This window comes from Lobosporangium transversale (genome assembly GCF_002105155.1).
Source record: "Lobosporangium transversale strain NRRL 3116 chromosome Unknown BCR41scaffold_3, whole genome shotgun sequence".
Lineage (NCBI taxonomy): Eukaryota > Fungi > Mortierellomycota > Mortierellomycetes > Mortierellales > Mortierellaceae > Lobosporangium > Lobosporangium transversale.
The window spans coordinates 521,860-544,222 of NW_019028981.1; the positions used below are offsets into that span (position 1 = coordinate 521,860).

At 42.8% G+C, this 22,363-nt stretch overlaps 6 protein-coding genes across 6 annotated transcripts; 1 reads left to right on the plus strand and 5 right to left on the minus strand.

The window, feature by feature from the left end:
* Window positions 1–757: 757 nt before the first annotated feature.
* Window positions 758–1,680, minus strand: BCR41DRAFT_119386 (hypothetical protein). The gene is made up of 3 exons (XM_022019444.1): window positions 1,396–1,680; window positions 1,175–1,295; window positions 758–994 (listed from the first exon to the last, which is right to left on the minus strand). Exons 1-3 carry the CDS (start codon window positions 1,576–1,578, stop codon window positions 873–875), a joined length of 426 nt encoding a protein of 141 aa, XP_021885435.1. The 5' UTR covers window positions 1,579–1,680; the 3' UTR covers window positions 758–872.
* Window positions 1,681–1,782: 102 nt separating this feature from the next.
* BCR41DRAFT_392186 (vitamin-D-receptor interacting mediator subunit 4-domain-containing protein) lies at window positions 1,783–3,066 on the minus strand (the record flags this gene model as incomplete). Its single annotated transcript, XM_022028429.1, has 3 exons — window positions 1,783–2,423; window positions 2,559–2,732; window positions 2,826–3,066. The coding sequence occupies 3 exons, from the start codon at window positions 3,064–3,066 to the stop codon at window positions 1,783–1,785; spliced, it is 1,056 nt and encodes a 351-aa protein (XP_021885436.1).
* A 184-nt stretch (window positions 3,067–3,250) lies between these two features.
* Window positions 3,251–7,059, minus strand: BCR41DRAFT_383464 (armadillo-type protein). Its single transcript, XM_022027469.1, has 3 exons — window positions 6,480–7,059; window positions 6,233–6,290; window positions 3,251–6,126 (listed from the first exon to the last, which is right to left on the minus strand). The coding sequence occupies exons 1-3, from the start codon at window positions 6,875–6,877 to the stop codon at window positions 3,487–3,489; spliced, it is 3,096 nt and encodes a 1,031-aa protein (XP_021885437.1). The 5' UTR covers window positions 6,878–7,059; the 3' UTR covers window positions 3,251–3,486.
* Window positions 7,060–8,586: 1,527 nt separating this feature from the next.
* BCR41DRAFT_418747 (P-loop containing nucleoside triphosphate hydrolase protein) lies at window positions 8,587–14,438 on the minus strand. Its single transcript, XM_022029662.1, has 5 exons — window positions 13,845–14,438; window positions 13,574–13,706; window positions 13,210–13,447; window positions 11,731–13,072; window positions 8,587–11,617 (listed from the first exon to the last, which is right to left on the minus strand). Exons 1-5 carry the CDS (start codon window positions 13,983–13,985, stop codon window positions 8,636–8,638), a joined length of 4,836 nt encoding a protein of 1,611 aa, XP_021885438.1. The 5' UTR covers window positions 13,986–14,438; the 3' UTR covers window positions 8,587–8,635.
* Window positions 14,439–16,078: 1,640 nt separating this feature from the next.
* BCR41DRAFT_345805 (hypothetical protein) lies at window positions 16,079–17,131 on the plus strand. Its single transcript, XM_022022790.1, has 3 exons — window positions 16,079–16,271; window positions 16,540–16,579; window positions 16,867–17,131. The coding sequence occupies exons 1-3, from the start codon at window positions 16,202–16,204 to the stop codon at window positions 17,120–17,122; spliced, it is 366 nt and encodes a 121-aa protein (XP_021885439.1). The 5' UTR covers window positions 16,079–16,201; the 3' UTR covers window positions 17,123–17,131.
* A 53-nt stretch (window positions 17,132–17,184) lies between these two features.
* BCR41DRAFT_418748 (hypothetical protein) lies at window positions 17,185–20,366 on the minus strand. The gene is made up of 2 exons (XM_022029663.1): window positions 19,409–20,366; window positions 17,185–19,266 (listed from the first exon to the last, which is right to left on the minus strand). The coding sequence occupies exons 1-2, from the start codon at window positions 20,146–20,148 to the stop codon at window positions 17,325–17,327; spliced, it is 2,682 nt and encodes an 893-aa protein (XP_021885440.1). The 5' UTR covers window positions 20,149–20,366; the 3' UTR covers window positions 17,185–17,324.
* Window positions 20,367–22,363: the final 1,997 nt, after the last annotated feature.

Here is a 22,363-nt window from a genome sequence, read left to right on the forward strand (position 1 = left end):
AGGCATTGTGTTTGAATTAGTCAATAAACAAAAGCCAGCAACAACTATATATATTTTCATAGACTCTTCAAACGCAAAACGCGGAATGCCCGATTCAGAATAAAGGTTTTGTTTTTGATGACACATATCCCACCTTTTGACTCTTAATGCTTTCTTTGTTGTCGTTTTTCGTTTGTTCTTTGTCATTGCTGTTTTATAACTGCTTGGTACTTGTTTACTTTGGAAAGCTTTGTACGCACGATCCACTGCTCAATTGCATTCATAAACATTCATATACATTCATACTCACTAGCTTTGCTTGTTCCTCTCTTTTCTTTTTACTTTTAATGGTTCGTTCCATTTCCCACCCTCCGCATTTTACTAAAAGAGGATGTATTGTTGCTGGTGCGATTTGTTGACATCATAGCCTGTTTCTTTCTTCTCTTTCATCTTCCGCATATTTCACCACTCTGATTCGATATGTATACAATTATATGCACGCTATTCATCATGACAAAGGCATGGAGGGAAAAAGAAAAAATGTATCCGATATTTCTCACGTGCGTTGTTCAAAACAGAAACTTGGTAAGAAAAGGGTCCAAGGCAACATTGATTGCCCAAAAAAACCATCCGCCAATTGACAAAGTGCCTGAATGTCAATAATTTCCGTGTGCCACCTTGGGTGTTAAATATGTATGAAATGACACGATATTTGCCGACTAATAAGTCGAGTGAGTGCTCTTCTAATTTTAAACCCTCTCCTATTTTCTCCATTAAAATATCTTTTTATATTACTTTCCATCAGTCCGATCAATGTGGGAATTCTTTTTCTATGAACATTTTTATTTCAATTTAGCTACCATGCTCTAAATCCTTCTCCCTGCCCTTGGGCTTTAAATTCGCTTTAGGATGGCCACAATGACTACGATAGGCGAAATCACAATGAGCATCCATCCAAATCGTAACAACACTATTGACATTCGGGACAAAATGGTTGCTGGCACGAAGAGCAATCCTATAAAGATCACAGTGATACTTTCAAAGAGTGATATATCGATTACTCGCCTCTTCCTTTCTCTTCCTTCTCTTATTTCACCACCATGGATACTATGGATCTCATGCCAATAAGGGCTTCGAACATCATGAAAATGTTCCGGATAAATGATTCGAATTTGGTATTTAAATGGATCCACACCTTGTTTATGTCCATGTTCATACTTATTATCTGTAGTAGACACTGGGTCCAGAAGCTCCTTGACAATGCATCTCCATGGGCAACTGTTAATATAGCATCTCAAGGATGATACGCGAGTCCTCTAAAAATAAAGGATCAATCATGTCAACGTCTTCTGAACGGGGATTTTTTTATTTTATTTAATTTATTTCACTCATAATCTGTATAACATAATATGTTACCTCATTTCTACTTTCTAAAACTATTGCGAAACCACACAAAAAAGCCGCAATGTGAAGCCAGGCCAAGGCGTCCGAAAAATCTTTGAATCGCCTTTTGTGGGCTGTGAAGGTGACAAGACTATATCGAGGATGGCCATATGACATGTGCCTTAATGCACGGCATTCAGGACAGTTATTGGTCATTTGAACAAGGAAAAGGATAAAATGGTATTGTTACACTGAAAAAAAAAAACTTTTCAAGTGGGAAATGTGATCATCGGTGACGTTAAACTTAAATGCTTTCATTTAAATGGTTGTTTGGTACATGTACATATAAAGTACAATCCACAAAAAGACAGAGACTAAACTTCTTTTGCAAATAGTGAATAGTGAAAACAATAAAAAAGTTTAATTAAGATCGAGATCAAAGATTCCTGCTGCATCTTCATCGTCTTGTTCCGTTTGTGGTTGCTCTTGCCCTTGTTGTTGCTGCTGTTGTTGTTGTTGCTGCTGCTGTTGCTCCAGTTGTCTCCGTTCTTCTTCTTCCCTGACGCGTCCATATAATGAAAATTCCTCTTCGTCAGAACTAGATATCAAACCATCATCCTCATCCTCACCCACCCCACCCATACCATGAGGCTGCAAATGACTTCCATTAACAACATTGACATTGCTATTCATAACTAAGCCTCTATCACCAGTATCAACAGAGCTAACACCAATTCCAGACAGAGCGCTCACATTGTCGCCTCTCATGCCATCCACCAGCCTTGATCCTGGCGTTGCTCCAGTTCCTACCATAGCGGCACCTGTACCCTGTTGTGATTGACCATGACCTACACTTCCGGGCATCACATTGCCATCTAATGACACTAATGCTGCAGCCGGGGTCCGCTGTTGATTAAGAATACCTGCACGCATACTGACTTCCCGAGGGTAAGGTGGCTCGAACGGATGGTTGGGATCTGATGGATTAAAGTTGGGTGGTGCTGATGTATAGTTGCTAAGACGGTTAGCATACGCGACAATTTCGCCCACTGATACTTCCGCTATTAAAAAAAAAAAAAAAAAAAAAAAAAAAAAAAAGAGTGAGAGAAAGGAAAGAAAATTAATTGTTAGGATAAGAATATCTTGAAAGACTTGCCATGAACCTTTTTTTTTTATCAAGCTTCTTTTCATCATACATGATCGCGCAGCTGCAGCGACAGCCCGCTTCTCATCCAGATCCTCCATACTAGCTTCCAGAACCTCCTTAGCATCGCGTAAGCTCTGGATCACTGCCATAATAGTCTTGTTTTGTTCCTCAATCTCCAGCCGCACTTGTCTAATCTTACGCTGTTGTTGTTGATGTAACTCAACTTTTTTTTGACATGAAGTGAGTCAATGTCAGTCAATGATAATAAATTTATAGAAGAAAATCTTGTCAGAATGTTTTTTATGCCTTCGCATACTCTTCTCAACCGCGCCCATGAGTGTACTATCAAGCTGAAGAATTTGTTGCACAATGTCTCCAGGTGACGCTGGTGGCGTCTTGCCATCTGTCATGAGCTCTAACGACGTGAATAACGTCTGTGTCAGCCTTGAGTATTCTGTGATTTGGTTACGCACCATCTGTCGAAGTGAATGTTGTAAATTCGTCGAAGTCGTCATCATTCCCAGGACACTGCTATTCATCGTTGGTGCTGGTGACATCTCTATACTTTCTCTTTTTTTTTAAGATATCAGTTGTTTTGTTTAATGGTCGCTCCGAAATGCACGTTCTGTTCCTGGCTTAAAGTGATGATTTTAACCAAAAGTGAATTTAAAAAAACTGCAAGTCAGTGGTACTTGTTAGCCATAAAATGGATAGTTGTGACTTTCTTTTTCCAGTGCAATTAAAAATGAGGATGCGATTTTTAATGTTCAATACAAAAAACAATTAGTTTTTTTTAATTATGGCAAAGAAATAATATCTACAAACAGGTCTAATCTATAATATGCAATTGAAGATGCAAGATATGCGTTGCAAATATGAAATAGAAACGAAAAGTGGAAAAACAAATCATGAATATTTAAAAAGATGAAAAAAGAGAGGAGAGGGGATATAGAGAACGTGATATAGTGAGAGCGAGCTTAGAAGTCCTCCTCAGAGTCAGAGACCTCCTCACCACGCTTCTTGGCAGCAGCACGACGCTTCTGCTTGTCCTTGAGCTCCTTGCGAGAGAGCTTGCGGGTAGACTTGACCTTCTCAACGTTACCGAAAGCATCAACCTTTGTCTCTTCCTCTTTCATAACAATCTTCTCCAAGTTCTTCTGAGTGTAGTTGTTGCCAGTGACAGTAAGCTGACCAGCGTTAACAGACCACTTCTCAACACAAACAGTGTCAGTGAACTCGCGGTTGTGGGAGATAATGACAACTCCACCGCCGAATTCCTTGATGGCTGCAGAGAGAGCTCCGAGAGAGTCGCGATCCAAGTAGTTGGTAGGCTCATCAAGAACCAACAAGTGAGGGTTCAACCACATAGCGGCAGCAAGAACAACCTTGACCTTCTGACCACCAGACAAACCGCGGATGCGGTTGTGGGTTGCAAACTCAGCATCGAGACCAAGATCACCCAAGTGCTTCTCGACCTCAACAGCAGTCAAAGAGCGAGTCCAGGCACCAGCCTTGGCAGCCTCCTTATCGTCGAAGGCCTGAAGAACCTTATCAAAGCCCCATTCCTCGAGCTTCTCACGAGGAATCCATGCGTTATCCTCGTAGGAGCGACCGACGAACTGAACCTCGTACTCGAACGAGCGCTTAGCCTTACGACGACCATAAAGATCCTCGATCTGAAGCTTCTCCATCTTCTCGTTAATCTCCCACTGAATGAACTTCTTCATCTGAGCCTCCTCCTCGGGTGAGATCTGACGAGTAGCTTTGTTGTTCATCTCACGATCCTCTCCATACTGGTAACGCCAGCGGATATACTCGTTAGGGGTCTTGTCCAAGTGTTGTTCGACGTGATGGAAAGCGTGCTGGGCAACATAAGCAACACGAACGTTAGGGTGCTTGGTAACCGTACCACCAGAGGGAATAGTCTCGCCAGTCAAGACCTTGATGAGAGTCGACTTTCCTGCACCGTTGGGTCCAACGACAGCAACACGAGAGTTAAGCGACACTTGGCAAGACATGTTGGTGATGGTCAACTTTGTGCTGCCGGGGTAAGCGAAATCAATGTTTTGGAGCTTGACAAGGGCCTTATCCTTGGACTTGACACCATCCAAGAAACCGGGCTCGGGGAGCTTGAAGGCAATGGGAGAAGCAGACAACTCATAGTAGGACTTGCCCTGAGGGTACTGCTCAACGAACTTGGACAAGTTACCCTTGTACTTCTTGAGCTTACGGTTCTCATAATGAATAATACCAGTGCAGACGGAATCCAAGAAACCAGAGTCGTGAGAAACGATCATGGAAGTGACATTGGTAAGAGAGGTAAGGTAGTTCTGCAACCAGGCGACATTGGTAACATCCAAGTGGTTGGTAGGCTCGTCCAACAACAAGATATCAGCGTTCATCAACATGGCACGGGCCAATTCCAACTTCATCTTCCAACCACCAGAGAGAGATCCAACAGCCTGCTCTTGCTTCTCCTTGTCGAAGCCGACAGACTCAAGCATATCGACAACAGCTTTCTTATCAAGGTTCTTGATGTTCTCGTCATTGAAGATGAAGGTAATGACGGGAAGATCAGCTTCCTCAGCCTGAAGGTTGTGCTCGACAAAGACAGTGCGAAGTTCATCGGGCGAGGGGAAGCCCTCAAGCTGGCCCTCAGCAATGGCACGCATGAGAGTCGACTTTCCGACACCATTGGGGCCACAAAGACCATAGCGCTGACCGCGGCGGAGGTTGAGGCGGGTCTTGTTCAACAAGATCATACCACCATAAGCGAGAGAGAACTCGCAGTCGCAGAGAAGCTCACCCTCCTCAACATCAGCAGCAGCAGCGTTGGAAAGAGCGTTCTTGGCATCGTAGTCAACATAGAAAGCATTGACATCCTCAGCAAAAGCAGTAGCTTCAGACTCAGAAGCAAGGACGGCGAGGTAAGGGACGATGGAGGAAATCCAAGCATCTTTCTCAAAGTTGCGGGAAGCAATCAATTCAGCGCAGAGAGTTGAGATGTAAGCAAGGACGACGGAAGAGAAGGAGTCATCCTTGATGAAGGTAGCCTTGGCCTTGAGGGTCTCAAGAACCTGAGCAGAGGTAACAGTATAGGCAATGGTGACGACCTGGTCCTTGGAACCAGGCTCTCCACCACCGACACGGACCAAAGTAGCACGAGCACGCTCAGCGACGTTGCGGAGCTCGGGGGAAGCACCAATCTCAATCATACGGTCCAAACCTGGCAAGAGCTTGGGCAAGAACTGTTGAGCGTGAGCGGGATTCTCGACGAGCTTACACATGTTATCGATAATGACAGCAGTCTGGCGTTGAATGGAAGGAGTACGCTCAGCAAGACCACGGACCAAGAGAGGGCACATGATGGCAAGAGTGGGTTCTTCGACAGTGGTGACGAAAGTGGTAGCTGCGAGCTGATGAATGCACTCGGCAGCTTCCTCGGGACGGTTGATGCATCCAACCAAGTAAGGGATGGAGGAGATCAAATCGGGGTTACCAACGACGTTGAAGCAGTCAGTGGTGGTCTTGGTCGCCTGGGCACGAACCTCGGGCTTGGAGTCCCACATAGCCTCACTGATAATTGGGATAATATCAGAAAGAGCAGCAGAAACTTGCTATTTGAGCGAAACAAAAAAAGACAGTTAGATTACTAATCCTTCCTATTGATGTCCAGTGTTGTTTAGTTTCTAGTTCGGAAAGATAAATTCTCGGCAATCGTACCTGAGGAGCAGAAAGAGTCAAGCCGGACAAGATGTCCAAGGCACCGATCTTAGATTGCCTATTAGTTCATTAACGCATTGCCAAAGAAAAGGGTTAGGAATCTTCAGAAAAAAAAAAGTTTAAGCTCCGCTAAAAAAAAAAGTTCAACACTCATGACGACGGACTAGAGACAAGTCCAAAAAAAAAATAAAAAAATAAAAAATAAACAAAAGAGCACAATATTAAAAAAAAAAATTTTTTTGCTTACCACTTCGATTCTTTGATGGCGTGGAAGATAACAGGCAACAAGAGACGAACAGCATATCTGGTGGGGAGGCTCATGATGGCCTTGGAGGCAACCTCAGCAGCCTGGCGGACAGGGACCATCTTGTCAGAGTAGAGCTCAAAGACCTTAGGCATCTGAGGAATCAAGAAAGGCTCGGCAGCTTGACCGAAAGTGTTGGCCAAAGAGGCCAGAGCGAGGAGAGCGCCCTCACGGTGGGGAACAGACTTCTTGTTCTCAAGGAGGGGGGCAAGACTGTCGATGGTAGCAACAGACTTGACGAGACCCTCGGACTTGGCGAAGGCTGCCAAAGCATCAGCGGCGGCCTGACGCTTCTCGGTGTTATCGGCCTTGACGATGGCATCAATAAGAGGAGCAGACATGGTGGGTTGAAATTAGGAGGGAAGAGGGTAAAAGAAAAGGTTAGGGTAATAAAGGGTAGATGAGAAGTCTATAAAAAAAAGTAAAAGAGTGGAAGGATGGTGAGGGAATGGATTCAGACGGCGATGAAGAGAGGATGAATAAGGGAAAGTGAATGCCGAATCCCAAAGGTGGTTGATGCTGAATGAAGGCCGGGTGAAGAGGAAAGAGCAAACGGTGCCTGCGTCTGTGGCCCTTTTATAATGAAAGTTTTTTTAAAGTTCAGAGGTCACAACAAGTGGCTTTTACAGGTCTTATTATTATTATTTACCGTCATCCTCGGGCAAAGCACAAAACCCCAAGAAACAAAAGCAGTAATAATCAAGGCAATCGTAATAGCGGTGATTAAAAATAGCCAAGAGAGAGAGGCAAAGCAACCACGCGAAGCAAAGCGAACTAAACACAAAAGGGGAAAAAAAATAAAAAAAGAAAACAGAGACGGGAAATGAAGCGACCCAAGCGTACATGAAGAAAGTATTTTAGACAAATATTGACATCAGACCACGTTGCAATGGTGTATCGTCATTGGTTCCACACAAATCAATGGTGATGTCTCACCTCTATCCCCTTTGTTGGATTCGTATTTGTCTCTCTTTCCAAATTGCCAATCTCGGCACAGGTACAATAAACAAATTCATCCGTTAGGCTAATGTTTTGGACAGGATGAAGTCAGTCTCAATAACAATTCATGATAGGCCTAAAAAAAAAGCTGTAAACAAAAGATAGGAGAAGTGTTACCGTCGCACCACTTATACTGCAACATTCCAAAAAACAAATGACATGTTAATATATCTGTACCGCCCTGAAAGATCTATTTTTTGTTTTGTTTTTTCACAGGGGATAGGGGCACACTACTAATTGATGTTAATGTATCTAATCGATCTATTAATATAGATACATACATATATATCATGTTCCCCTTTGGAATGAAGGACTACTAGCGATAGCCCCATCAAAATGAAAGAAAAACAAAGGGCGTCTGTGAGCTGGCATTGATTTTTTATGCCTGTTCTGAATGATTGATCGTTGCTAGGTCTCATTATGAGTAGTACAAAGATATATTGTTGAAAGTCAAAAATTACAAAAATTCCTATGGAACAGAATGTCTGTGACTTCATGGACGTCTCTTCCTGTGCTGTGCTGCACAGCTTTACTAATGCTCTTTGGATTACATATAATACACGTTCTATGCTCTCTGTAATAGAAATGACAGTCAAAGATCACTAGACGCGACGACCTCTCTGGTGTAGATTTCAGTCTCCGCCTTGACCTGTGGCAGTCCGACAATTGGAATCGCAATGAGAATTAGAAAGCTAATAAGCTAATATGAAATAAACAATGAGCATTGATCGGAATATAACATACATGTTTCTCCTCCACACAGTTGCACAATCAAGCACATGCTAGACATGTATGGATTTTCATTCGATTTGCAACTGCAGCCTAATACAATTGTTCACCATTGGCCTGAATTTTTTTTTTAAGTTGAAAGCACGTGGATGTTAGAAGAATTTAGATTGGAAAGCCTGAAATGTCTTCATTGAAAAATACATTTCACGAGAACAGGAACATGTATACAGATGTTATACAATAAGGAAGGTGAAATTATATTTTTTATTATGAGCTTTTTTACTATTAATTTAGATTATTTTTTCTACAAAGCTTACTAGGCCTTAGATGACTATAGTTTTTTTTTTTTTTTTTTTTTAACAAGCCTCCTATTACACAACGACTAAGTGCATCATTGATTTGAGGCGTTTGAGATCGATCAACCATGGGGGTAAATACCTCTCTCCATCCAAATCAATTTCTCTCAACTCTGGGGTTTCAAACGAGCCTGCATCATCTAGTGAAATTGCATCCAACATCAAGATGTCATTCTTCTCATTTGCAGCCACACGCATAGCGATCGCCTTGATCAGCTCAGGACTCACAGGCACCTCATAGTCTGCAATCATGTAGTTCTGAACCAACTTCTGCACCTGCGTAGGTGTCAGCATCCAACAAACATCATAGATGATCTCAATATCACTATGCGAGGCCTTCTTGAGCTGTAGTAGCTTGGTTGCTTGCATCAAGTGCTCTAATTGCAATGTTCCTTCAGGCAGGTCATGTCCTTTGCACCACTCCTCAATACGTGTAATATTGTATTGGATCTGCATTGCACGCTTCCATGTGCAGAAGTTACGACGCATCAACAGATCATTGAATCCAGTAACGCCAACCATTTTGAGTAACTCTGTCATGACCTGTCTCACAACCGAATGCTCTACATAGTAGCAGCTCATGGCTCTCCAGATCTTATTGAACAACAATAAGAGATCGTCCATGCTAAATGATGGGCCAGAGCCCATCAGCTTGTTAAAGAATCTTCCAGAGTCGTTCGTAATGAAGCCTGGCAATGCCTGACTCTCAATAATAGCAGGAATGATCATTTTACTGAGTTGCTTCTTGAGAGACTTCATCCAAACGTGGAAGATATTGTACTCCAAGCACTCAAGTTCATACTTGACGGTCGAAACAAGCTGCTCAAAATCATCCCAGAGGCTATCATTGCCTCGCGCTGAGTACTCCTCACGCGTTATCTCTTGCTCGCTCATACAGATCAACGATAACAGCTCGTGTACATTTGAAAGCCAGTATGCGCAGGGAATGATAGACTCATCTCCAGATATTGACATAGACTGCTGCTGGATCGCCTGCATCACATTGATCATCAGTCTCTCTGACTCCTTGACATATCCGTATCTCCACATCTGTGCCGTCAAAAGGCCGATCAGATGAGCAGGGAACATCACCTCCTTCAAGTGAGGCAAGGTCGAGTGACTTGGCGACGGGATCTTGACGTTTTTGATCAGCCCGTTGAGGATCTCGTCCTGAAGGCCATCCTCATCATCCAAGATTCGCATGATTTCGACCTCGGGCTGCTCGACTAGGCTATGGGTGCTAGGACGAGGACGTGCCACCCGACGGGACCAGTCATCGCTCGACATGGTCTTTGCTCCCCTACTATGGTTGTCCAGGTTGTCAAAGACGCTGTTAGTTGTCTTTTGAGGTCTAAAGATCCCACCATTCTCCAGACTGGCAACATCAGGTGTACTGTTGCTTCGGTTACGGTTGCCTTTAGTGCCCGGAAGCTTGTGCCCGCCGTTGGCATGCGCTGTGTAGGTGGGAGGTGCCACTGCCGGAGGCATTCTGTGGGGAACTGGCGCCTCATTCGCGAATGAGTAATGGTTCTCGTACTTATCAGCAGGATGACTATGAGCAGGAGTGGCGCCATAAGACGGAGGCATAGTTGCAGCGTTACTGGAAGGAGCTCTGGATCCAATAGGGAAACTCGAAGTATCACGTCCTGTGGCCTTGGAAAGCTGAGCCAGCTGGTCTTTGAGATATTGATTTTCCCGTTTAAGTGCGATAACAGACTCTGAATCCTCGTGCTTGACCTTGGACTGGGCTGCGAGCTTATTAATCTCTTCCTTCGTCTTGGCAAGCGATTCTGTAAGTTTGGTAATCTCGTGATCGAGCGAGCGAGCCCTCTCGACAGATTCATCATATTTTGATTGTAATTCGGTATTCGCTGCTTTCAAGCTCTCGTATTGCGCCTTGGGTACAGTTGGGTTCTCGGCAGCATGTGCAATCTCCTTCGACTTGGATAGTTGTAATGATTCGTATCGTTCTCTCCATTGTTGGACTTGGTCCTCGAGGCTCGCCACTTGCGAGTCGAATTGTTTGTTCTGCTGATGCGCCAAGTCCAATGCTCGCGTCAGCTCCACCACTTTTCCCTCGAGGCGATACGAAATTTCTTTTAAATGGTTTACAGACCTAGCCTCAGCCTTGAGCGCTGCCAGCGCCTTCTTAGCTTGAGCACGACGGATACAAGACTGGATCAAGATAATAGCCTTGGTGCTCTTCCTATGTTCTCGGCGCACCTGTAATCCGCGCCAGATCTGCTGAATCTTAGTTGCTGCAAAGGTTTCATGCAGCGTTTGGAATGCGATACGTGCTTGTTTAGCACGAAGAGCACACTGAATACGTATGATGTGGTTGCGGGTTTCGACATATTTCTTGCGTTGAGCATAGCCACGGATGAAGGTTTGTAGTAACGTTGCGGAACGCTCTTCGCGTAGAGACCGTGCTACTTTTTGGGCATGTATCCTGCGTGCGAAGCATTGAAGCTTGACTGCAGCACGACGCATAGTATTGTACCTCTTTTGGTAGATGAAGCGGCGCATGTTCTTCTGAATCAAGGTCGCATAAGAATTTAGCTTTTCGGTACGGAGGTTTTCCATAAATGCAAGAAGACCTGCACGGAAGAAGATCTTGGTTAAACCAACTTGATACTTGTCTGCCTCCTTGATCGAAGCTTCTAAAATTGCAGAGCACATCTTTTGGGTATCAAAGCCCCAGTGCTCAGAATTGACCAACATGTAATACCGCTCTACAAACTCTTGGAATGACCAACGCGAAGGATAACCAGCGCAACTAATACGGATCGTCTCTAGTACACCGCAAGCTCGCAATTGGCCGAGAACCATTGGGGCATCGAACACCCAAGGTTGTTTTGCTTCGTTAGGCTTGAGACAACGAATGTAGTGGACATTCGTAGAGTTGATGGTGTCCATGAGCTGGATCAATGAGCCTTTGAAAATGGATCCTAGCGTCGGCTTTCGATTGATCGCGCTCTTGCGTTTGTCCCCAGTCAACTAATCAAGAGAGAGAGGAAGAGAGAGAGGAAGGAGAGTCAGATCCGTTAACAGATATGTAACGTGTGTGTAAGGGCAAAGACATTTGACATCTATTAAAGTTCCTCACTTACAGTACCGCCAGCACCAATAGTAGCGCTAGTCATGAGAATCTCCTCCAAGAACTCATTGTCTGAATTTTTGATCAAATTCAACAGCTCATCTGGAAGTGTATCACGATTCTTTTCCAGGAAGCCTTCGCAATCGTACGTGACATCATGTGCATAATGAGAGATTGTAAACGCTGTGTTGGAAAATCGAGGTTTTGTGAACCACTTCTTATGTTTTTCAGTACCAAACTGAGAGAAGAGCTTGTTGCACCAGCCTTGGTCCGATCCTGCGGGAAGACGACTCTCCTCATCCAGAAGCGCCAGGACTCCCAGTTTGCCTTCGATCATTTCAATACACGGTTGATTGTCGCTGAACTCAATAAACTTCCAATCGATCTGTTCGCGGATATACTCTTCTTGCTCTAGCTTGAAGACATGCTGGTTGAATTCCTGTTGGAGCTTCTCGTTTGCATAATTGATACAGAACTGTTCGAACGAGTTCTTTTTGAAGTGCTCGAAACCATAAATATCGAGGACACCAATAAAGGAATGAATCTTGCTTGCAACAGCCTCACTAGATAAGCTCGAATTGATATTGCTTACAAGCCAATCAAAGAGCGCAGAATAGATGTACTTTGCAACTGAGTCACGAATGATCAAGCTCTGTTCGGCCTTGAGATTGGTGACAATCTTTTCGGAACGAGTGACGATCTGCTTCTTGACAAGCCATTTCTTAAACTCTGAAAGTTGAATACCAAGGACACGAGTAGCCGTGACCAAAGATGGATCATCATCTGCGATGATGGCATCCGTGCGCCCTGTAACTTGGATGTTTCCGATATGGAGCAACGCAGCCAAGAGTCTGAAGATCTGCCACTGGACCTGAACAGAGATACCAATGGTCGATAAGGACCTTTGAGTGATTTCAAATTCGGCAGCATCATCCACCCCATTGATAATCTCGACGCCTCCTTGCTTCAAGTAATGGAATTGGGAGATGGACTGCAAGTCCAATTCTTTTTTCTCCGATGGTGGCGCACCTGCAACCAGCTGGTAAAAGATGTGGTAGTTACGCTCATGTTCAGGCTGATATACAAGACGAGATCGCTCTAACAAGTATGTCCTAATTCTAGCGCCGATGATATTACGTTCTTTGTCAAACTGGATCTCTGTGAATTTTCCGAATCGAGAAGAGTTGTCGTTACGTGTCGTCTTTGCGTTTCCGAAGGCTTCCATAATAGGGTTCGTAGCTAAGATCTGCTCTTCAGTTTCGCTCATGCCCTTGGAGGAATCTGCACCTTCGCCGTCGTCAGCCGTGGCGAAGTAGCGCATAATAAATTTGGCACTGACCGTCTTACCAGCACCACTATTTTGAAGGAAAGAAAGAAAAGAAAACAAATTTCAAGTGTTAATCGTATGTACCTCCTTCTCTTTTGGGGGAAAAAGGCACTACAAAAAAAAAAAAAAAAACTAAACTAAATGCGCATGCTGGTATTAATTTACCTCTCCCCGGATACGACAATTGTTTGATTCTTCTCATCACGAATCATGCAACGATACGCATCTTCTGCAATTGCAAACAAATGTGGCTCTAATTCACCACGACGGCGACCAGAGTATGCTTGGATGATATCTTGGCTGTATAGGTTGACACGGGCAAAAGGATTGGCGGCGATCAGGACAATTCCCGAGTATGTGTAAATATTGCAAAGTGAATAACGAGTCCTGATATTGCTAAGGACTGTACCATGCAAATGGAAGTCATAGTGTTATGTTACTGCTATTTGCTCCGCCCAAACGGCTAATGATGGTTCGCATTTATCATTGGAACCCAAAAAAAAAAAAAAAAAAAAAAAAAAAAAATTACCAGCTGGTTCGTTTAAATAAGAGAGGTTGGTCAAATCTTCAGTACCCTCCAATAGTGGTGGGTTACGTAAGGGGGGTAAGATGGCATCATTGCTCTCTTTGATCTTGATCAGTGTAGATGAAAAGACATGATCCTATAAACCACAAATAAAAAGATGCAGAAAATAAAATTGTGAGGTGTCAGTCGCTGTTGCCAAAAATAAATGTTAAAAAGCACTCCGACATGATCAAAAAAGGCAAAAATAACATTTGCATGAAAAGGAGTGCTTTACCTTTCCGTTGTCGTCCTGAAAGGTCAATGTGACTTTGCCATCTGCTGTCACCTCCTTGTTGGTCAGCGCGGCACTGATCCATCCTTCTTTTTCGTCGGTGAACCAGCACTTTGTGCCCTTGACATATGTTTCGAGAGACATGGCTCAGACACTGGTAAGTAGTAAGGAAGGAACGGGCACAAACGTGGTGCGGTTCTGTTGAAGGATGATGAAATAGGAGAAGGGTATATATATATATATATATATATATATAAGATTTACAAGGTGTATGATGAGATTACAGCATTTATAAGAACAAGGGCTTTAGTTACTGCTCAGATGCCACGCGAGGAAATGTCCACACGGCGTCAGAAGGAGAAATAGGAAAAATAGGGGCAGGAGAAGGAATAAACAAATAGAACAAATAAACAAACAAAAGAGGAGAGACTTGTCTACAGTGTTCTCTCGGATGAAGGATTAAAAAGCCAGAAAAGAATAGGTGTAAAGGATATCTTGAACGAACATGTCAATGTGTAGTAGCGCTACTTCTGGCGTTATCTTAAGAGCGAACGAGTGCACATGAGCAAAGAGAGATCAAGATGGGGTATACTGGGTGTTGAGAAAGAAGGGTATGCAAAGGAAAGGAGACAAGAGAGAAAGAGAAAGAAAGAAAGAAAAAAAAAAATAGAAAGAGAGAAAGAAAGAAAAATAAAAAAAAGGGGAAAATGATCAAAGGAAGGGGGCAGGACAAGTATATCGGACCCATGTTCTGTATGCGAAGATCGTGTCCCACCTTCACTCATAATTTTTTTTTTTTTTTTTCTTAAACCGAATTAAAAATAAAATAAATAAACAAACCAATTGTACAAAAAAAAAAAAAAAAAAAAAAAAAAAAAACCACGCTAGTAACTTTCTCTCTTTCTCAGCATATAGAGGCGAAGGTAAGAAATGTTGCCCTGACTAACATCTCTTGTATTAAAATAATTTATTCCCGTGTCTGATATGAATAGAAGGCATGTGGGAAGAGAGATGCATGAGCACTACTTTTGCTGCTGTACCTGTGAAGTTCGTTTATGGGATAATAAAGGATAGCGATAATATATAATAATGACAAGGATAATGATAATGATGGTAATGATGATGGTGATGATTATAATGGAAATAAATGTGATAGTAGGACATTTCTAGTCAAAAAAGATATGTCTGTCCGTTGAGCTACTCTTTGTGTGCATCGCCACCTCTTTTTCCTCGCCAGGTTTTCTTCTTCATTCATGTGTCCTCGTCTTTTCGTTTAGTCCATCAGTCTTCTTTGATATACGTCCTTCCCACTTCTGTGATCAGCCAGGAGTAAGGAGGGGATGGAATGGGATAGGATGGGTCTATTTTTGTAGACTTGCTGCTGTTTGTTGCCTGGAATGTGTATTTTTTAATATTGTGCGTGCATGTGTATGTTATCAACGAAGTTTCGTCCAAGATGAACATTCACACTTAATCGCATCTCTTGAATGATTCAGAACCAAATGAGCGAACTTCTTTTTCTATTCTCTCCTTCTCTTCTCTCTCAAGGAAAAGAGAGAAAAAACTGTAACGATGGTCTCGTCGCTGCTTGGAATATGAGAAAAAACATCTTTCGCCTCATCCATCCATCCATCCATCCATTCATCCATCTGAATGTGACCATGGTATTGCTCATGTGCAAGCTCATCTTCTCAGGGGATTTCATTTCAAGTCATTCATGATTTCCATTACATCCAAATAGATTGCATATTTTTAAGAATACGTTCGTACCTTTTTCTTTACCTCCTTTTCTCCACTTTTTTTCTTTTTTTTTTTTCTTTCTTTTTCTATAGACTGCTTTAGGGATAAGGATAACAGTGATAGATGATGAAGGAAGAAGGTGAAGAAGAAAAAAGAGGAAAAAAAAAAAAGTGAGCCAAGAGCTGAAAATCTGGTCTATACGACACTGTAACAACACAAAGATAAGAGAAGCCCTCCTCTGTAGTATTTCTCTTGCTCAGCCGAAAAAGAGAGTACTCCGTGAGGTAATAACCTGTCTCAGGGATTACAACTGTGAGCCATGGACAGCTCTTTCTCTTTCAGTTTGATCCTCGTGGCATGGTATTTCATGTCTGCGCCACCAATGCAAAAATATGTATTGCTCTTGCATGCTGGGCTGAGTCGCGTGCAATGTCCCCTGCGTACATTAAAAACTCGACCTCTTTGTTCTTCTGTTCGCTTCTTTTAGTCCTATCCTTCTTCTTTTCTTTTCTTTCTTGCTTATTTTTTTTATTCGCCATTGCTATTGCTATTGCTATTACCACCACTCCAAGCCGCCGCTACATCCATAAACTAACCTTCTAGAAAGTAAACCTTAAGTAATGGCCATTTATTTCACTGGGGCGGATCTTGTTCTCTTTGCCATCGCGTTCTTCATACCTCCACTCGTAAGTTGTGCGAAGAAAAGGAAAATAACCTACATCCCTCTATTATTCTACTAACGCATCATGTTTCTAAAAAGAAAAAAAACTCACCCCGATTGCTTGCTTCTCTTTTTTTTTCTTTATAAATGAATAGGCAGGTAAAGACCATTGTTTCATTTACCAATTTCCTGCTATCCAAAGCATATAATGAAAAAAGACTGGCACGCTGCTGTATTGTATTCCCTAACAAATAAATGAAATGGTCTCACTTCCACTTTACTTTTCTGATATATCAGTGGTCTTCAAGCAAGGATGTGGATGTGAACTTCTCATTTGGTAAAGAAAACTCTGTTACGAATTTTTTTTCCCTCTCTCTTTACTTTTTGCTCGTATACTTTCCATTTGTTTTTCTATTTTGTTGATGTGGGTTGTCAGTAAAATGATGATGCCTATTGACCCCTGATCTTTTTGCCCTTGATCTTGCCGTTCAATGCATGAAAACCTTTTTTTGTTTGCATAAAATTACCGTTCACAGATTGTCCACCATTTGATAATCAACACAAGTTGCTTCTTGCTTACTTTTTTTTCTTTTTTTTTTTTCCCTCTTGTTTTAAACATGATAGCCTCTGTTTGACCCTTCTCGGACATATCCCAGGCGTTGTGTATGCTTGGTGGGTCATTTACTCAAACTGCGAGGATCCTTTGGCGTATCGCCCGCTCCATAATAACAGTCGTCCACCCCTTCGTCCGCAGACTAGTTCTCAACGTAGGACCTATTGCGAAGTGGCTGCCTCACCTCCACCAAATGGTACTCTTCCTGAAGCTGGTGTCATTCACCACTACAATAGCACTAAGAGCCAAAGTCTATCCAAAAAATAAAACAATCCCTCTACATCTTTCATATATTCACATAACGGGTTTATACAGAGCTCGGAAGATTTGGGTATTTAAGTCAATTGCTTTACTTTGAAGAGACATAATACAGATGTCAAGACTATTTGCAAAATATAAAAATAAACACTTTTTTCCGGCCTCAATTGCTGCTGATAGGAAGACCTTCAAACTTGATGTCAAGACCGTTCTAGATGGTATTATTATGGTGTTGGTGATGATGATGGTGGTGATGACTATTCTTGGCGCCATGAGTAGTAGCAGTGGCAGCCAGGATGGCCTCCTCTACAGGCTTGACTACCAAATCTGGGTAATGTTGTTCCTTCATTCGCTTGAGCGTCTCACGGGCCTTCTCTACCATACCGTTGTCCAAGTAAGCAGTCACCATGCTCTGGTATGTTGAAGGCTCCTTAATAATCACATTGTTGTTCTTGCCAGTAGATGTAGCATTAGCTGCGCTGGGATCCATCATGGCCTCAAAAACCTGCTCAGCCTTGAAGATATTCTTCTCAATACCGTATCCACGGATCAAGGTATTTTCAATATACGCACTGGAAGGTTGACCTGTTTTCAAAAGTTCATTTCGCACCTGAACTGCACGCGAGACTTGATTATTGGTGATAAAGGACTCGATTAAGGATTGATAAGCTGGACCTTTGGGAACAATGCCTGCAGCTCGCATATTATTGAAGGCTGTCTCCGCAGCACTTACATCCCGGTGCTCAACGCCATAGGCATGAATCAAAGCTCCATAGTGAGCCTCAGTAGCACGGACAGGGCCACGCTTCAAGGACTGAATTAAACAATTAGCCTCCGTCAGATCATAAGGTTGAATACATGCAAAAGCCTCCACCAACAAAGTATAGGTATGCTCTGTCGGGACCAAACGTCGCTGGAGCATGTCCTCATAGTAGAACAGAGCCGACTGACGATCCTTCTTTTGACGGACATAGAATTGAATCATAGCATTATGAGGACCATGACGAGCATGGTAGTTGGGTGCGTTAACCATCTCCTGGAACAGATTCTTGGCCATATCTTCGGATCCAACTCGGGTACAGGCGCTGATCAACGTACCATAGGTGATAGCATTGGGACGAATGTTGTGCTGAACCATCTCTTCATAAACTTCTAGCACACGCTCGATTTTGCGGCCGCGTGAAAGTTTACCAATAACCACATTATAGAAAAAGATATTGGGCTTAATGTTGTGGCGCTTGACCTCTTCCAGGATTCGAAGTGCATCATGAGCTTCGTCCACAGCTCCTGTAGTCGTAGCGATCAACAGTGTCGCATATCCAGTCGCATCCGGGAACTGACCCAACTTCACAATATCGTCATAGTTCTTCTTCGCACTGGTCATGTCACCCAGAGTCGCATTGGCAACCAACATGGCGTTGTAGATCTCGTATTCTGCGGTTCGCCTTTGGCTCACATCTGTAATTGAAGCAAGCGATTGTTCAGCTAAGGCAAAGAGTCGTTTGTAATCTGTTGCTCGCTCCTTCTCGCGTTTTGCGCATACTTGAATTGTATCTGCAATGGCCTGAGCAGAAGGAAGTTGGTTCTGGCTGATCATCTTGTTGATACTCTCTATCGCTGTAGTTGCATAACCTAATCGGCATGCACGGATAATTGCTTCCGAAGGATCGTTGGCATTGCTGTTGTTGTTTCGTGGAGATGTTGCTGAGCCCTGAGAGCTAATGCTGGAGGATCGACTGCTATTGTTGCTATAGTAGGAAGAGGGAGTTGTCGATCCTGACACTGAACCAATTTCGCTCAATTCCTGCTCTAAATCTTCAGGCACAGTGGGGCGATATCCAGGGTAGATCTCTTGTACAGCAGTATCCCATGCAAGCTGGCCAGTGTAATCGTTGAGCTTCATGAATGAGAGCGAGACTTGAGAGCACATCTCTTGGCTTGGTATAATGTTCATTTCCTTGGCATCCAAAAGAATTTCAATCAGATGCTTGTATCGATTGATAGTTTTGAGAGATGACTGCAAAGAGAGCAAAGTCTCGATATCATTCACATTGATAAGGGTTTTGACTGCATCCAATCCTGCATTGGTCTTAAAGTTGCGGTATGTACGAAGAGCGCCATCTGCAAATCCTGAAGAAGCAAGCAATCCATGCCTGAAAGAAACAACGTACGGAGTTTAATAAAAACAAGCACATTAGCAGCAGGAAGAGAAAAATAATATTCGGAGCAACCGGAGTTACAAAAGAATAAAACTGTCTTTTTTTTTTTTTTTTTTTTTTAAAAAAAAAAAAATACCTTTCAAGTAGCTTGGCAAGTGAGAGTGCTTGCGAAAAATCGCTGCTGTGGTTCGCAATGTCTTTGGCTAGAGAAGCATAAAAGGTCTTGTGGGAAGTTGTCATACCTCTGCCCTGATTCTGGTGACAGTCCACAAGCATAGACAGCGCCTTTTCTGCATCCTTGGGGCTATTCATGTCCAAGAACTGTGCAACAATACGAGAGGAAAGAACAAAGTCTGCATACAGCCCTTCATGTTGCATCTTTTGTAGATATGAAAACACTGTTCGAGCATCCTGTCCACTGATGGCTTCCCATGCATCACTCGAGATTTCGCTGTACTTTGGAATCACAGGCTTGCTGCCATTGTTATTTGTGGCAGATTTATTGAAGTCCTTGCGGAAGTTTACATTGGCAGTCAAAGGTCCTTGAAATCGTTGGTGTGATGTCGACAAAGAGAGAGAACCAAGTGGGCTGTTGGTCGAGAAATGCGACGAGGCAGCAGCATTGTACCCATGGAATTGATATGCCCCTGTGACAGCAGCACTGTTGTTGTTACTATCGCGGTTCGCTTGAGTGGAAGAAAAGGAACGGACAGGGTTGGAAGGCGCATTGGCTGCGGAGACATTTCCTCCTTGAGCGGCAGTACGCTGTGACAGTGTCAGAACCGAGTTCTTGGTGTTTCCGAGAGGCATGAACTGACGAGACACACCCTGACGGGTGATGTTTCCCAGCATAGCAGTTGTCTTGAGGTTCATCATCTTGGATATATACTAGGTTTTTTTTGTGGTAAAGCTCGTTACGGAAAGGGTTCTCCTTTTTCGTAGGGTATTTAAATTTAAAAGTACAAAAAAATGTCGTAACCAAGAGTGGGGTGAGAAAGAATGAGAGAAGAGAGGGAAAAAGATAAAACTAAAAAATTGCTTGTTTCGTTGCTTGCTATTAGAATAAGAGTAGGAAAAAAGAAAAGGAAAAAAAAAAAAAAAAAAGTAAAAGACGCCAGCATATAAACAGATCCAAAGGAACCATGAACAAATGAGCTGTTTGTCATGTAACGACAGAAGCCGATCGAACCGAATGGTGTGTTGTTGGGCCAGAGGAGGCTCTTATTACAAAAAAGGAAATTTGTCTCAGGGAATGAAAGCAGGCGGGTAGCTCCGAAGACGAAAACGGTCTCTTCCGATGAGGGGTAAAAAAAAATGAGACAAATTGTTGACATGACATTCACAAATAGAAAAAATAAATATTTAATTGCATGTATATACCATCTCGTGCAATTAGATATGCCCCATTAATCCCATTAATTGCATGTCGTGGACACCAATCAACCAAAAGTTGAAGCCTTGCAGGGAAAAATATTTCAAGTCTAAAGAATTTGCACACATGAACCATATGAACGAGTCAAAAAAACAACTGCTTCATGCTACTGGGCCACCATCTGGTGCATGATTTGCATATCCGAAACTCAAAATAAGCATGATTATGCTTTATAATGTCAGATGGCTCATGCTCTGTCTCTCCGTCTCTTTTCACACCCGAGACAACTGATGGATCTACGATTACAAAAACATATCATTAATAAATCTCATTTCGTGCACAATATCCCAGGGTACATGAGCACACGATTACCAAGGACTGATGCTAAAAAAGTAACAAGTCAATGTGATATATCATGATCGTTTTAGGCATTGTGCTTTTGAAAGAAATGCTACTTCCTAAGACGCTCCAGTAAGGTAATTACGGCAATGATTCTTTGAGACTGTCAGCTGTGCTAAATGGGCTTATCAGTCTAAATGGAGTAACATTCCCGTCAGAAAAGCCGACGTGGTTGAGACTGCGGTAAAGGGAAGTTGACGTGCGTGTATTAACAAAAACTTGGCGGTGTGCCCTCATAACACCATGGCCCCATAAATATCTGAATATTTTCATCTTACTCGCAATACACTCACATGTAAATGAACTTCACATATTCATCTTATTTGACAGCAACTTGAATAATTCTAATGATAAATATTTCCATGAGTTCGAAGCCCTATTTATACTTCTTCGGCTTTCTCCTACTCAATAGCAGACTTTAAAAGCAGTAATGAGATTTCAAAATTACTCTCTTAACTAAATTCCTGCTACAACTACCATAATGTGGACCACGTTAAAAGCAGTTTGGATAAGTACTTTGTATGTACATTTGTTTTAGGCACCTTATACTATGCTGGGACTGGCTTCCTTCTACGGAGATAAAGAGCAGGGCGTAAGTGGACCAAACTCTTGACATTGCACAGTGTATTCAGTGTATGTGGTGTAGGTATCATTTGGACTGGACGCGCTGTTGCTCTTCTTGAAGCACTATTTCAAACAACTGAAGGCTGCTTAGGTAGACTCCGTCAGCTTTACACTTATGGGACTATATAGCTATAGCCCAATCATCCTCTGCCCATTTCCTGTACCTTCTTTAATGAACCGCTGGTCCTTTGACAATCATTTTGGCCATTAGCCTTGCTTCATAATTGACACTAAATTTTAATAGCGGAGACGGATCGTAGAAACAGCTTATTGGCTTCATTAGTAGCCTCGATTGCTGTTCTGAGGACTCCTTTTCTACATTCTCTTCTTGGACGATATCATTTACTCCCTCGTGTTTATCAGAAGAAGCTCAGTAATGGCTGACGTGGAGCTCATGAGGCGCCTGGCAGATTCACGAGTTAACCTTGCATCATCGGATCATATGGCCGCCTTGACTTTTGCCCGAGTGACCAGCTTCATATTTGGCTGGAGTATGGAGGAGAGAGATGGATAAAGGAGGATAGAGATAGATGATTTTATGTGCTTTAGTTGCCAACAATATGTCAGCATTCAAGTGACCAATCGACCTGTTGTGACAACCATAAGCCAAAAATACCGATCCTATTGCTGAGAATACGGGTTAGCATAGTACAGTAGTAGTGTTTATAGCGTCTTCATGGCCAATCAAGGATACAT

What these genes read in the sequence shown, in the direction of transcription:
- BCR41DRAFT_119386 (XM_022019444.1), bottom strand. Translation starts at nt 1,578, where the DNA reads ATGACCAATAACTGTCCTGAATGCCGTGCATTAAGGCACATGTCATAT. An exon ending in TTTTAGAAAGTAGAAATGAG is followed by an intron (nt 1,296 to 1,395) that starts GTAACATATTAT and finishes CTTTATTTTTAG; the next exon opens with AGGACTCGCGTATCATCCTT. An exon ending in TGAACATGGACATAAACAAG is followed by an intron (nt 995 to 1,174) that starts GTGTGGATCCAT and finishes TGATCTTTATAG; the next exon opens with GATTGCTCTTCGTGCCAGCA.
- BCR41DRAFT_383464 (XM_022027469.1), bottom strand. Translation starts at nt 6,877, where the DNA reads ATGTCTGCTCCTCTTATTGATGCCATCGTCAAGGCCGATAACACCGAG. An exon ending in GCCATCAAAGAATCGAAGTG is followed by an intron (nt 6,291 to 6,479) that starts GTAAGCAAAAAA and finishes ATGAACTAATAG; the next exon opens with GCAATCTAAGATCGGTGCCT. An exon ending in TGACTCTTTCTGCTCCTCAG is followed by an intron (nt 6,127 to 6,232) that starts GTACGATTGCCG and finishes TCGCTCAAATAG; the next exon opens with CAAGTTTCTGCTGCTCTTTC.
- BCR41DRAFT_418747 (XM_022029662.1), bottom strand. Translation starts at nt 13,985, where the DNA reads ATGTCTCTCGAAACATATGTCAAGGGCACAAAGTGCTGGTTCACCGAC. An exon ending in TTATTTAAACGAACCAGCTG is followed by an intron (nt 13,448 to 13,573) that starts GTAATTTTTTTT and finishes TGCATGGTACAG; the next exon opens with TCCTTAGCAATATCAGGACT. An exon ending in CTATTGGTGCTGGCGGTACT is followed by an intron (nt 11,618 to 11,730) that starts GTAAGTGAGGAA and finishes TCTCTTGATTAG; the next exon opens with TTGACTGGGGACAAACGCAA.
- BCR41DRAFT_345805 (XM_022022790.1), top strand. Translation starts at nt 16,202, where the DNA reads ATGGCCATTTATTTCACTGGGGCGGATCTTGTTCTCTTTGCCATCGCG. An exon ending in CTTCATACCTCCACTCGTAA is followed by an intron (nt 16,272 to 16,539) that starts GTTGTGCGAAGA and finishes CTGATATATCAG; the next exon opens with TGGTCTTCAAGCAAGGATGT. An exon ending in GGATGTGAACTTCTCATTTG is followed by an intron (nt 16,580 to 16,866) that starts GTAAAGAAAACT and finishes TAAACATGATAG; the next exon opens with CCTCTGTTTGACCCTTCTCG.
- BCR41DRAFT_418748 (XM_022029663.1), bottom strand. Translation starts at nt 20,148, where the DNA reads ATGATGAACCTCAAGACAACTGCTATGCTGGGAAACATCACCCGTCAG. An exon ending in CTTGCCAAGCTACTTGAAAG is followed by an intron (nt 19,267 to 19,408) that starts GTATTTTTTTTT and finishes TGTTTCTTTCAG; the next exon opens with GCATGGATTGCTTGCTTCTT.